This window comes from Scyliorhinus torazame, chromosome 17, assembly GCF_047496885.1.
Source record: "Scyliorhinus torazame isolate Kashiwa2021f chromosome 17, sScyTor2.1, whole genome shotgun sequence".
Lineage (NCBI taxonomy): Eukaryota > Metazoa > Chordata > Chondrichthyes > Carcharhiniformes > Scyliorhinidae > Scyliorhinus > Scyliorhinus torazame.
In genome coordinates this window covers 17201144-17216378 of record NC_092723.1, presented here as the reverse complement: position 1 = coordinate 17216378, position 15235 = coordinate 17201144, and the positions used below count along the sequence as shown (strand labels likewise).

The 15235-nt window shown below is 49.9% G+C and overlaps 1 protein-coding gene across 3 annotated transcripts in view; it reads left to right on the top strand.

Annotated features, from left to right (window-relative positions):
- klhdc8a (kelch domain containing 8A) overlaps positions 1–13815 on the top strand; it is a 38620-nt gene extending 24805 nt beyond the window's left edge. For all 3 annotated transcript variants that reach the window (XM_072480124.1, XM_072480125.1, XM_072480123.1), the window contains exons 4-6: positions 3334–3549; positions 6047–6148; positions 11992–13815. In XM_072480124.1, the coding sequence (XP_072336225.1) occupies positions 3334–3549; positions 6047–6148; positions 11992–12185 (512 nt within the window). In that variant the 3' untranslated portion in view covers positions 12186–13815. The remainder of the gene's footprint in view (positions 1–3333; positions 3550–6046; positions 6149–11991) is intronic.
- The last annotated feature ends 1420 nt before the right edge of the window (positions 13816–15235 follow it).

Below are 15235 nucleotides of genomic sequence, written 5' to 3'. Positions count from 1 at the left end.
TCAGACTCACCATGGACTACTCTCCAAAATCAGTTGCATTCTTGGACACACTCATCTCCATCAAGGACGGTAGAAAGGGTCGAGAGCTTCAAGTTTTTAGGTGTACAGATCACCAACAGCCTGTCCTGGTCCCCCCATGCCGATACGATAGTTACGAAAGCCCACCAATGACTCTACTTTCTCAGAAGACTAAGGAAATTTGGCATGTCAGCTACGACCCTCACCAACTTCTACAGATGTATCAGAGAAAGCATTCTTTCTGGTTGTATCACAGCTTTGTATGGATCCTGCTCTGTCCAAGACCGCAGGAAACTACAAAAGGTTGTGAATGTAGCCCAGTCCATCACACACACTAGCCTCCCATCCATCGACTCTATCTATAATTCCCGCTGCCTCAGAAAGGCAGCCAGCCTAATTAAGGATCCCACGCACCCCGGACATACTCTCTTCCACCTTCTTCTGTCAGGAAAAAGATACCAAAGTTTGAGGTCATGTACCAACCGACTCAAGAACAGTTTCTTCCCTACTTCCATCAGATTTTTGAATGGACCTACCTCGTATTAAGTTGATCTTTTCTCTACACCTTGCTATAACAGTAACATTATATTCTGCAGTCTCTCCTTTCTTCCCTATGTACGGTATGTATTGTTTGTACAGCATGCAAGAAACAATACTTTTCACTGTATACTAATACATGTGACAATAATAAATCAAATCAAAGGTCCTCAGCACTTCGCTTTACCGCAAGCCCACGGATAACCTCACGATGCTCCACTTCTCCAGCTTCTACCCTAAACACATTAAAGAAGCCATCCCCTATGGACAAGCTCTCCGTATACACAGGATCTGCTAAGACAAGGAAAAGCGTAACAGACATCTACAGACGCTGAAAGATGCCCTCGTACGAACAGGATATGGCGCTCGACTCATCGATCGACAGTTCCAACACGCCACAGCAAAAAACCACACCGACCTCCTCAGAAGACAAATACGGGACACAACCGACAGAGTACCCTTCATCGTCCAGTACTTTCCTGGAGCGGAGAAACTACAACATCTTCTTTGCAGCCTTCAACACGTCATCGATGAAGATGAACATCTTGCCAAGGTCATCCACACACCCCCACCACTTGCCTTCAAACAACCGTGCAACCTCAAACAAACCATTGTTTGCAGCAAACTACCCAGCCTTCAGAACAGTGACCACAACACCACACAACCCTGCCATGGCAATCTCTGCAAGACGTGCCAGATCATCAACATGGGTACCACCATTACACGTGAGAACACCACCCACCAGGTACGTGGTACATACTCGTGCGACTCGGCCAACGTTGTCTACCTCATACACTGCAGGAAAGGATGTCCCGAAGCGTGTACATTGGCGAGACCATGCAGACGCTGTGACAACGAATGAACGGACATCGCGCGACAATCGCCAGGCAGGAATGTTCCGTTCCAGTCGGGGAACACTTCAGCAGTCAATGGCATTCAGCCTCTGATCTCCGGGTAAGCGTTCTCCAAGGCGGCCTTCAGGACGCGTGACAACGCAGAATCGCCGAGCAGAAACTTATAGCCAAGTTCCGCACACATGAGTGCGGCCTCAACCGGGACCTGGGATTCATGTCGCATTACATTCATCCCCCACCATCTGGCCTGCGAAATCCTACCAACTGTCCTGGCTTGAGACAATTCACACCTCTTTAACCTGGGGTTACCCCATCTCTGGATCTGTAAAGACTTAATTACCTGCAAATGCTCGCATTCAAAGCATTGTCTTGCATCTTTGACTTTGTCTATATATATGTTTCTGGAACATACCTCTTCATTCACCGTCAGGAAAGGAGCAGTGCTCCGAAAGCTAGTGATTTGAAACCTGTTGGGCTTTAACCTGGTGTTGCAAGGCTTCTTACTGTGTCCACCCCAATCCAACGCCGGCATCGCCACATCATAAGAAGAGTCTAAGTAACACATTCAAACACAAACCTCCGTCCCCAGACACCTTTCTATATTTTATTTCAGCCCAGGTTGTTCATCTCACCCTGGATCGAGGTTGCTGATGGCTGTCTGGCTAATCCCGCCAACAGTAAAAGCAGACAGGCCACGTAAAAGTGTCTTCAATTAGTCCCTTAATGGGTTAAACTGCCATCTTGAAGGTGGGCGGGCGGGCTTCTACCTCTCTCGCCTGCCCGCTGACCGGAATATTGTGTGAGTGCGCGATGATGTTGGGACGCATGCTCAACATCTTCTTGCACAATTTCACCCGCTTCCGGGTTGGGGGTGCGTTTTCCCGAGTAACGTTGAATTATGGCCACACTGAGTGTGTTCTAAGATCTCTTGAGCTTCAACCATTTCTCCCTTTGCTTTCTTGACTGCTGGCTCTTGATCTAACCATGGCTACTGAATTTGGATCAGAGCAGGAGTAGGCCCTTCCCCCTGCCCTGCCGTCCAATGGGATCAGGGGGTGATCTGAACCGCATCTGATTGTAGCATTAAAACAGTTTTAGGGCCATTTTAATCCGAGCTTAAGTCCAGTGAACCGCTGGAAATCTACCCAGAAATCCCCAATCTTTACTCGGGTTTCTGAATGGACCAGCTAAACCAATCCCCAAAGACAGCAGAGTCCTTCTTTCAGTATGCAGATCAGGCCCTTACCGTGATTTTAACTCAGGCTTGAGCAAGGGGAACACTCCAGAGCTTTGCACCCGGGTTAATGCGAGTCGGGGCCTGCCAGGAGGGTAAAGAGGCCGAGAGAACAAATTTTCTTTTGCCCTCCTTTGTCGTGTTGGGATGGAGTGGGAACAGCCTTCCATGCCCCGTTGCTAAGTCTTAGTCTCCCCTGCCCTTCTCATCCATTCAGACCTTGCTCTCACTTTCCCCAGGGTTCAGTAGCTACTTTGCATCCATTTCAGGCTCAGAAGTACAAATAGCAGGAGCCACAAATGTTCACCGTGTCCACATCGCACAACTCTTCCCCCAATATGATCATGGCCATATTAATGTTGGGTGAAGGATAAATATTGGCCAGGGCACCAGACAGAACTCCCTCCTCTTCTTCCAATCAGATCTTTAAGACCCACTTGAGAAAATAACGTCTCAGTGTGACATTTCATCTGAAAGACAGGCCCTCCAACAGTGCAGCACTCCATCAGTACTGCCCTGGGAATGTGTAGTTTAATGTTGCTTTCGAACAGTTCTGATCCTCTTCTCCCTCACCTTCCCCTCCACTCCTAAAAGCTTTCGTTTGGGATCTGTGACTGTGGTATCCTGCAGCATAATGGTGCGACAGAGGAGTTTGAACTGAAATAATGCCGTGTGCTTCTCCTGTGACAGGTGGGAGACAAGCAAAGAATCCGGTCACTGCCTTTGAAGTCTATGACATTGAGGCGAAGTCTTGGACCAGGTGTCCGAGCATTCCCGGCCGGAGAGCTTTCTCGAGCTGTGTGATGACTGAAAATAATTTCTTTAGCCTGGGAGGTTTGAAACAGACCCGTGGCTACAAGAGGCCGAAGTTTGTGAAGACTGTCGACGTGTTTGACATTGAGCAGGGTATGTATGGGCCCCCTGTAGAGAGTGTCAGCCAAGTGAGTGGAACCCAACCTCAAAGAAAGTTCTAATGTCTCAGTGCCTGGTCGATGGAGAGTATGTGATGCCTGGTGTTCCTTTTGTTTCATCTTCAGGATGTGGCAAGGCCACCATTTGTTACCCATCCATAATGGCCCTTGAGAAGGTGAGGGTGAGCTGCTTTCTTAAACCACCTCAGCTCATGTGATGTAGGTAAACCCACAGTGCTGTTAGGGAGGAATTCCAGGATTTTGATCCAGAGACCGTGAAAGAACCACATAGGAACCGGAGCAGGAGCACTTCCATCTGTCAAGTCTGCTCTGCCATTCAATTAGATCATGGCTAATCATCAACCTAAATGCCACTTTCTCTTGATAAAGTAAAGTCGCCATAGTCCTAGATGACCACAGGCTGCTTTCCCCTTTGAGGGGGAGAGCTGACTGGCGGTGATTTAACCTGAGGATTACCACACCTCAGGTGAGGGGCAAGGTTGAGAAGGTGGGTCCTTCATGAATAACCTCAGCTGGTACAGGAATTGAACCCATGGTGTTGGTGTCACTCCGCATCACAAGCCAGCCTTCCAGCCAACTGAGCTAAATACCCCATATCCCCTGATGTCATTACTTTCATGGGTCTGACCACGACTTTGCACAGATGGTGACTGGATCCCATAGGCCTGCTCTTGGAGGGGGGGGGGGGTGGGGGGCTGGGGGCATTACTCACTGTTTTGGGGAGGGGTGGTCAACGCTATGTACATCCATGTCTATGGAGCCCTGGAGTTCCTGGACTCCCTTTTCCATGTTTTTACATGAGAGGGATAATTCTATGGCCCTTTCTAAGTCCAAGAAAGGTTCTGCCAACAATTTACGTTGGGTCGCCATGTTATCAATGTCACAGACTAGGCAGTCTCGCAGCATGTCTGGGAAGGAGGGCCCCTGGTCGCAATGCTCAGCCAGCTTGCGAAGGCGCATCAGGAATTCCGTCACAAATTCCCATAGGTTTCGCCTGGCTGTGTTGAATCCGTGTCTCTCCACAATCACTGATGGTTTGAGGTTGCAATGGTCTGCAACAAGCAGTACAAACTCATCAAAGGTCTTCGAATTGGGGGCTGCCAGATAGGTGAGGTTTTTGACCACATTGAAAGTTGGGGCTCCACAGGCAGTCAGAAGTGTTACCATTTGCCATCGTCTCCTACGATACCATTCGCCTGGAACAAATACCACATCCTTTCGGTATGCTGGGCCCAATCTTCCAAGCCTGTGACTCCCCTTATCATTGAATGTGTGCAGGCTATTCAGCAATGGAGCGGAGAGCCTAATCCTGCTCAGATCTGCTTCCATTCACTCTAAGGATCACTAAATAGTGATCACAAGCAAGAACATTGACCTTTTGCTCTTCCTAGACCCGGGATATAATGGTCAGTTTCTGGAACCTCACCTGGGAAGAGCTCACTCTGTACAGGCCAGAAAATAATCCCAGCACGTCCCCAGTATCCTGATGTGCGAGTATTCAATTAAATGTTTGTGCTAACTGTTCTGTTTTAGAGTATTTCGCTTACTAAGCGTTGAATGGTGAGGTTTGCCATGACTGTATGTGATAAAGGGACTGAGCTGAAAGATTCAGTACCAGTATCCCTTGGGGCTAATCTTCAACTTTCCTCAATAAATTGCAGGCGCGCCGCAACTAGAGGCCATAAATCAAAGATAGTCACTGATAAACCCAGTGAGAAATTCAGGAGAAAACATGTTTAACCAGAGAGTGGTTAGATTGTGGAACTCACGACAGGGAATAGTTGAGGCGAACAGTACAGGTTAGGTGGGTTGGCTATGCTAAATTGCCCCTTAGTATCCAGAAGATGTGCAGGTTAGGTGGGATTACGGGGTTAGAGCGGGCCTCGTTAGGGTGCCCTTTCGGAGGATCGGTGCAGACTCAACGGGCCGAATGGCCTCCTTATGCACTGCAGGGATTCTATGGAGTGTAGATACGAGGGAGCAGGATAATTATATGGCGGAGGACGGATTGAACCAGAAGCTGATAAGAGTTAAATAAAGAGGATGGAATGAGGCTGGTGCAGAGCTGAATGCTCCGTTTCTGAGTCACTGCTACCTCCAGACTCTGAGGATGATGTGGGTTCCAGATGCAGCCGGGATCTTCCTTTGTCTTCATTTCAGTGGAAGGCAAACTGGGAAGTGTTTCAAACAAATAGGCAACCTGCAATCCCTGCTGTAGGCTCCTGCAGGTCTTTGGACACCAAGCAGATCAAGTCAGATAGGATGGTGCAGGAAACTGGAGTTAAAGGAGAAGATCTTATTGAATGGCAGAGCAGATTTGAGAGACCCCAATGAATGCAATGACCCCACTCCTGACCCTATTTCTCATGTTCTTAGGTTCCCTCTCACTAATTGCCCAGCTCCCTCTCTCTTTCTCTCCTTTCCATGTTTTGCTCACAATCTTATTTTGTTCTCTATCCTTTACGAACCAGGAGGCTGGATGAAGACAGGGCGTCGCTTAAACATGAAGAAGAAGCGAGCAGACTTTGCGGCTGCATATCTTCGAGGCAGGGTGATAGTGGCTGGAGGTCTAGGTAAATTGCTCACTTATCCCATTGGAATATTAATCCACCTTTTGTAAAATGTCCAGGCCCCCTTGTACCATTTGGCATTCCCCGCAGACAGCCTGGGTGGCGTAAGCGCGGAACATCCAGTGCGGGGATGATTGTTTCCCCCGTGCTCCTTGATGCGACCATCAATTCACACGAGACAGAGAGTTGAAGTGAACAGTGGCTTAAATCAACTAGACCAGTGCCTGCCCGTGACTGCTCTGCACTGAGAGCCACCTACAGGGCAGCTGCTCTTTATACCTCCGCTCAAGGGGGCGGAGCCAGGGGCGGAGCTCACAAGGGCACCAACATGATACAATCGGTGTAGTACAGTACAATGGTCCATAGGTGGAGCCCACATGGGCAACAGTGAGGTACAATGTAATACAGTGGTGAATGGTTACAATATACGTTCACCACACTCCTCAAGAAGCACGAAGGAAACAATCATCCCCACACATACGTCTCGTGCTGAATATTATACTCGGCTAGCTGGCTTCAGTAGGATTCTTGTTGATGTTCCAAATGCTTCTAAGCACTAGATGGTGCTTGAGTTGAATTTTGCCTCTTGCTGCCTCAAAAAAAAAATATTTAGAATTCACTCTGCATCTTTTCAATAAAACTTCACCCTTGTGAGGTTTTTTTAAAAAATTCATTTATTCTTGGGATGTGGGCGTTTATCGCCCATCTCAAATTGCCTTTCAGAAGGTGGTGATGAGCTGCCTTCTTGAAGGGCTGCAGTCCATGTGGTGTAGGTGCACCCACTGTGCTGTTGGTTCCAGGATTTTGACCCAGCGACAGTGGACCATTGAACCATAGAAAAGCTACAGCACATGAGGACGCCATTCGGCCCATCTTATCCATGCCCACTGGGGGGGCAGCACGGTGGCGCAGTGGTTAGCATTGCTGTCTCACGGCGCCTAGGTCCCAGGTTCGATCTCGGCTCTGGGTCACTGTCCGTGTGGAGTTTGCACATTCTCCCCGTGCCTGCGTGGGTTTCGCCCCCACAACCCAAAAAATGTGCAGTAGGTGAATTTTGTAGGTGAATTGGCCACGCTAAATTGCCCCTTAATTGGAAAAATGAATTGGGTACTCAAATTTATTAAATAAAAATCCATTCCCACCGGAGGATACGAAGGTGCCCTTTCCAAACGCACCTCCGTGCATCCCGGCCCAAAGCTGTAGATTACAGCACTTAAGATGGAGATCCAGGGACATTTTACAAGAATTTAGAGTCTCTGCCCCCACCGCCAACTTTGGCAGTGAAGCCCAGACTCCCGCTACCCTCTGCGTAAAAATGTTCTCCCTCATGCCCCCTCTACACCTTCTGCACCTATTTGAATCTCTGTCCCCTGGTTCTAGAATTCTGCGCCAAGGGAAATAAATTATCCTGTTCACTCAATCTCTTCCCTCATAATTTTGCACAACCTCAATCAAGTCATCTCTCAGCCTTATTCGTTCCAAGGAAAATAACACCAACCTATCCAATCTCTACTCGTAGCTACACTTTTCTAACCCTGGCAACATTCTTGCACCTCCTCTGCACTCTCTCCAGAGCAATTGCGTCCTTCCTCTAATATGGTGACCAGAATTGCATACAATATCCCAGTTGTGTCCTCACCAGTGTTTTATACAATTCCAACATTATATCCTTAGTGTCTGTCTGAATGAACGGCGATATAGTTCCAAATTAGGATGGTGAGTGACTTGGATAGGAACTTGCAGCTGGTGGTGTTCCTATGGTTCTGCTGTCCTTGCCCTTATACGTGGTAGAGGTTACGGGATTGGAAGGTGCTGTCGAAGGAGCTTTGGCGAGTTGTTGTAGCGCATAGAATCATAGAATTTACAGGGCAGAAGGATGCCATTCAGCCCACTGAATATGCACCAGCCCTTGGAAAGAGCACCCCACTCAAAGTCCACGCCTCCACTCTACCCCCGTAACCCAGCAACCCCACCGGACCTTTTTTTGACACTGAGGGCAATTCAGCATGGCCAATCCACCTAACCTGCACATCTTTTGACTGTGGGAGGAAACCAGAGGAAACCCACACAGACACGGGGAGAACGTGCAGACTCCGCACAGACGGTGACCCAAACCGGGAATCGAACCTGGGACCCTGGAGCTGTGAAGCAATTGCGCTAACCACCATGCTTCTGTGCCGCTCACAGCATCTTGTAGATGGTTCACATCGCTGCCACTGTGTGTCGGTGGTGGAGTGAGCAAATGTTTAAAATGGTTAATATGGGTGTTGCTGGACAAGTCAGCATTTATTGCACACCCTTGAGAAAATTTGGTACAACTGCTTGCTTTTCAGGACACTACAGAAATCAGCTCAGAGTCAACCACAAGTTGGTGGAACGGGAGTCACATATAGACCAGGCGGGGGAAGGACTGTAGGTTTTCTTCCCCAAAGGACATGATACATATACATAGATACATAGAACATGCAGTGCAGAAGGAGGCCATTCGGCCCATCGAGTCTGCACCGACCCACTTAAGCCCTTACTTCCACCCTATCCCCATAACCCAATAACTCCTCCTAACATTTCCTGGACACTAAGGGCAATTTAGCGTGGCCAATCCACCTAACCTGCACGTCTTTGGACTGTGGGAGGAAACCGGAGCACTCGGAGGAAACCCACGCAGACACGGGGAGAACGTGCAGACTCCGCACAGACAGTGACCCAAGCCGCGAATCGAGCCTGGGACCCTGGCGCTGTGAAGCCACAGTGCGATCCACGTGTGCTACCCTGCTGCCCCTAACTGCTTGGGTTTTTAGAACAATCCAGCATTTTCCTGGTGACTGTTATTGATACAAGCCCTTTTATTTCCAGAATTTTCTACACAATTTAAATTCTCAAAACGTTTTGTCGAGTTTTGAACTCATGATTCCGAGACTCTGTGTTATGAGTCCAGCAACAGAAACACATTTGAGGTGTTGAGACAGCCATGATGTGGAAAATTAATGGCAACTTGATCAACACCTGAAATGGGCTCTGGAGAGAATAATGGTGCTTTGGAATCATTGGGAAACAAAGATACATAAACTGGACTTGACCGTGAGGCTGCCATAGAGGGATGAATTGAGATGGGCAGGATGAGCTCCCTCATCTTCATCAGCTCTGCGATCATCCTGCCCTGTTAGCACTGTCTTGTTCTTTAGATAGAGTGTCCGGAATCGTCTCACCAATATTTACAGCTCAAAATAGGTCATTCAGCCCTCCAGGACCGTGCCAGTATTAAATCTCCACACAGTAAGGCCCTGCGGAGGGTGAACTCCACATCCTCGCATGGGGAGTTATTATAAAGTAGCATATAGTGCTCATCTGACTAGGTCCAGGATGAGTATGCTCTTTGCGGGGGTGGAGGACAAGTGCGAGCGTTGTGGAAGGAGTCCATGTGCACATGTTCTGGTCGTGTTCTAAGCTCGTGGGGTTCTGTGTCTCCTTATTTGGCACCACGTTGGCAATTTTGAAAATTGAGCTGGAGCCCTGACCCTCAGTGGCCATATTTGGGGCGTCAGCCTCAACGGAGCTGCAGAGGGGTGCGTGGGCCGATGTCCTGGCCTCCGCCTCGCTGATTGCTTGGAGACGAGTGCCGATGGGATGGAGGTCAGCTTCTCCATCCAGTGCCTTGGCGTGGCTGGGAGATCCGATGGGGTTCCTGGTACTGGCACCGTGGAGAGTGAGCCCAGTTTTTGTGCTCAAGTCTCTGGAGAAGAACTAGAACCTTTACCCTTCTGAAGAACTGTTGAGAGCTCTGCCCACTGGCCAGAGCCATTGCAAGCTGCCAGTAATGGAACGCTGGCGACACCAAAATGTTCACTTAGCTCCCTGTTCTTCTCAGAGTGTCCATGCAAAAGGCACGGCTGCAGCCACCTTCCCCAGGTGGGAATGTGTTTTGGGTGAGGAGGCCCAAGGAAAGGCAGAAGAGACAAGGGGGCACGTTCTCCGTCTTACTTTCAAAGAAATGTCTGCAGCCTTTAACTTTAAGAGTGTGCAATTCTCAGGTGCCACCAGCAGGGGATGCCGAAGGCAAAGAGAAGCAAAATAGTTACAAGATGGAGACAAATGAGATCGGCTATTTGACCAGGAAAAACCCTCACACAGCATCAAACCATCTGTTAAATTACCCCAAAACCTTTAGCCTCCAATGTCCTACTGAGAATTACATTCCATGGAACACTCTTTGAAAGCATGAAAAAACATGTGATTGTGCAGCACTGTTCAAATATCAGCACGTCCCAAAGCACTTAGCCGTTAATGAAGCACTTTTTGAAGTGTAGTCACTCTTGTAGGGTAGAAATAGCAATTTCCACACAGCAAGCCCCCACAGACAGCGAGGTGTGATACACCATCAATAACACCCGACGAGTGATGAACGTGACTGAGGCTTTAATACACTAAACAGCAAGCCTCCTGCCTCTGGACCCGAACTGTGTCCGGAGTCAGAGACCTGCCACCTCTATACAGAAGCCCGAGGGGAGGAGCTACAGGTGGAGCCAGCCTGGACAGGTCCAGGCATGCACAATACAGTACAATACATGTAATGCAATAACGTGGTTTACCACAATGTGATAATGGCCTTTAGTAGTTTTGTGGTTTGGAGGGACATTGGCTCTTTGAATGGCTCCACAAGATCTTTTACATTGTCCAGAGAGGGTAAACGGGACCTCTCCGATGGACAGCACCCCCTACAGCACAGCACCCCCTTGGTAATGCACTGCAGCATCGGCCTCGCGTCTCTGGGGTAGGAGTTGAGAGCACTACCAAACTGAGCCTTGGCCGCCACTTTGTGTGAGGGCGAAATCCCACTGCAGCAGGTTCGATACGACCGCCTCATGAATTTGAGGAGGCCGTTCAGGAACAGCCACGTTGGTGTGGGATTGGGGCCAGTGAGAGGCCAGGGGGCGTACCACTCAGCACATTCACCCAAATTCCACCCTTTCTCCAGAAACACTTTCTATCTCAAAATGGTTCAGTTTGTCCGATGCCGTCCGAGCCAAACCTTTCTCTTCTTGTCAGACAGTGCTGGAACTTTCATCATTGTCCCAGCAGGGAACTGGTGCAAGCGGATGGAGTGGTATTGAGAGCGACTGGGAGCAGGACACAGGGGAGACAAGCAGGACAGAGACAGAAGTGGGGACAGGGGGGAGGATGGGGAACAGGGTGTGGTGACAGGGGAGGGTGGGGGAACAGGGAGTGGAGATGGGAGGATGGGGGAAGAGGGAGTGGAGACAGGGGAAGACAGCGGCAGTTCGCAGAAAACAGGGAATTGGGGAATGGGTGGGGGTGGGGTCAGGAATAGCCCCTCTTTGTCCACTAACAATAATATTTATTATTGTCACAAGTAGGCTTACATTAACACTGCAATGATGTTACTGTGAAAAGCCCCGAGTCGCCACATTCCGGCACCTGTTCGGGTACACAGAGGGAGAATTCAGAATGTCCAATTCACCGAACAAGCACGTCTTTTGGGACTTGTGGGAGGAAACCAGAGCACCCGGAGGAAACCCACACAGACACGGGGAGAACGTGCAGACTCCGCACAGACAGTGACCCAAGCCGGGAATCGGGCGCTGTGAAGCAACAGTGCTAACCACTGTGCTATCGTGCTGCCCATTTGAGGAGAATAAATCGGGCAGGAGAACAGAGTAATTAAATATTACAGACACAAAGCAAGGCTTCTGCTGAATTTTTACTCAATCCAATCATTTCCAATTTGGGTTAACCGCGTCATTGCCAGCGCGTGGGGAATGGGGACCAAACGGGTTGCACCGTTTGGAGGTGAGGTCAGGATGAATTAACAGGTGTGTTTGTTTTCCCAGGTGACCAGCCGACAATCCTGGGCTCAGCCGAGGCCTTTCACCCAATCAAGAACAGGTGGGAGCGCCTGCCGCCCATGCCCACGGCCCGCTGCACCTGCTCCAGCATCGTCTTCAAGAACCGTCTCCTGGTCATTGGCGGAGTGTCACATGGGCCCAGCAAGGCAGTGGAAGCTCTGTACCTGGCGGACTCATAGATGCTCAAGGTGACTTGAGACAGTGGAGGAGCGCCCATCCAGGGCCGACTGAAAGCCACTTGTTTAATTATCTTTTGCTTCTGGGTATTCAACGTGAAGGCTGTTGCACTCTCTGCTCCGCTCCAGCCAAGTGTAGGAGCTAAATTCCCTCACTCCCCACACTCCATGGCAGGCGAACCTCTCCGTTCCTTCATTTGGCTTCTGTGATCCAGTTCAGGCCATTTTATTGGGTCCTTGGTTCACAGTTACGCTGCTCCGTCTCCGTCATCGGACTTCCTATCGCCCTCCCTCCATCCTCAGCATCTCCTCCAGAGCTCAGGGAGTTTATCCAAGAGGTTTTATTGTTTCTTCTCTTGGAAGTAGTGGCCACTCTTAACTTTCCTCGAGATGGAGTATGTTTTTCAATTGAGGAATTTATTTGAAGGGCTGGATCACCAGGGTTAATCGTCAACATCGAACAGAGCGTGTGGGCAGGAGAAGATCCATTATCCAACTTAATCGACCAATCAGGAGCATTTTGGTTGAAAATAAGGTCTTATCTCTTAACCGTGATGTCGTGACTCTACCGGGAACCTGAACGGACCTCAGTTTTGTCTCTCTAACAAACCATCAAACAACCTTTCACCTAGCTGAATACAGACTCTACAGAAGGCAACTCATTCAGATGAAGCCCCTGAGCGTAATCACCTGTGGACAATTCCTGATGGTCAATAAGCGTCGGGTACAGCAGTCGCTAACCAATGGGGAAAGCTTCCTGAGTCCCAGTGACTGCCGACACTCCACGGGAGGGAATGGGTGGCACCGTATGACTCTTCCACATGGCAACTGCTGTGCCACAGACCGTGGCAAAGAGTGTACCAGTTCAGGACGCACGGCACTGAGGCTCTCAACCAGCAAGACAGTGAATTGGATGACCTAGCAAACACATATTAGGACACTGCAGAGTGCGTGATCCAGCTGATTGTTCCCACATATTGCAATGGCACTGCCGTGATTATAGTGTCAACTGTATTAGTATAAGTGCATTGTTCTCTGTATTGTGACTCTGTACACAACTGATGTGATTCAGCAGTACCAGCCCGTACCAGCCTCCCCGAACAGGCGCCGGAATGTGGCGACTAGGGGCTTTTCACAGTAACTTCATTTGAAGCCTACTTGTGACAATAAGCGATTTTCATTTTCATTTTCATTTCAGTTTTACCATACACCTCGGCCTTTAGACAATAGAATCGTTGCAACACAGAAGGACGCCATTCAACCCACCCAGTCTGTGCTGGCTGGCTGAAGGAGCGATTCACTTAGTGCCATTCCCCCATCTTCCCCCTGCAAGCCTACATATTCCTCCTTTTCAGATAATAGCCCAATTGTCGTGAATGCGTTGATTGGACCTGCCTCCACCACACTCTCGGGCAGTTTAATCTAACCTCTGTGGTTGTTGTTTATGAGTCTGAAACATCATTAGAGTTAGATAAAGGTTTTTCGTACCTGGACTTAGCCACTGGTGGAAGTCTGAACACCTTTAATTAGAGTTAACAGTGTTCACGTACATTTGCGTCGATATTTGAAGATATTTCTACTTGTGAAGAAGTCCAAAACTAAGCATCATCAATATAAGACTGTCACTGATAAATTCAACAGTTTCCGAGTTTCTCTTCACTCAGACACGACACTGAGGCTGTTAACCAACAAGGCAGCAAATTGGATGACCTAGTAAACAAATATTGTAGGAAATTCTGGATCCGGCTGTTTGTTCCCACCTTCTGTGCTTGCTTTGACGTGGTTATAACATTAACTGCATTTGTGTAGTCGCGCTATTCCCTGTATTGCGAGTCTAGTGCCATTCCTTCACCATTTCCCTGTTGTCCTGCACATAGAATGTGGGGTGGACGCAAAGAGCACAGCTGCCTTCAATGGTGAAGTTTGATAAGCGCATGAGAGAAGAAAGGTTATGCTGATCAAGTCAGGCAAAGGAGATAGGAAGAAGCACATGTGGGGTATGAAGACAAGTCTAGGCCAGTTGGGCCGAATGGCCTGTTTCTGGACTGTAATTTCTATGTATTGCCCACACTTCGTCACATTGCGTTCCTGATAATGGGATGTGTTGCCAAAAAATGGAGCTGAAATTGGAGAAGAGGAGTCCGACCCTTTGGAATTCTTTCCGCTCGGGTGGTGCCCAGTCACTGTGTGCGCTCAAGATCTTCAGATACAAAGGGATGGGGTGGGTGGAATGGGAAACTAGGGTGAAGATCAGCCACAATGTTATTAATGGTGAAGCTGGCATGAGGGGCCTTCCGGTGGACTCTTGATTCTATTTTCTATCTATAGAGAGGACATGGTAGAGTGGATACCATATACCCAATTACACAGCCTGCACTCCCCCCCCCCCCCCCGCCCCCCCCACACACACACACACCCTTCATTCTCCCCCCCCCCCCCCCCACCCCCACCCCCACCCTTCATTCTCATCATGATAGGTCTTGAAATAAAACATCAGGGGCGGAATTCTCCGAACCCCCACCTGGTTGGAGAATCGCCGGCGGGCCGCGCGAATCGCGCCACGCCGCCCCGATGCCAGGATGCAATTCTCCGCAATGCAGAGAATTGGCGCCATTGGCGGCGGCGTGGTCGGTGCAGCGCCGGTCGGGGTATGCACTGACTCTCCGGCACGGGCCGGCGCGCCGATTCTCCGGCCCGGATGGGCCGAGCGGCCGTCAACAAAAAGCCGAGTCCCGCCGGCGCCGTTCTAACATCCTCTGAGCCGACAGGACCTCGGCGTTGAAGGGTCCGGGTGCGGCATGTGGGAGGGTGGGGGGGTCCGACCCCGGGGGGGGGGGGGGGGGGCCTCCTTAGTCGCCTGGCCCGCGATCGGGGCCCACCGATCGGCGGACCGGCCTCTCTGCCCCCTGGCCTCCTTTCCTCCGCGCTGGCTCCGGGAGCCCTGCGCCATTTGGCGGCAGAGTCGCCGCGGGGAAGAAGGCCACCGCGCATGCGCTAGTTGGCGGCGGCACAACTGCGCGGGCCCCGCACCGCCGGGTTCAGGCCGGGATCGG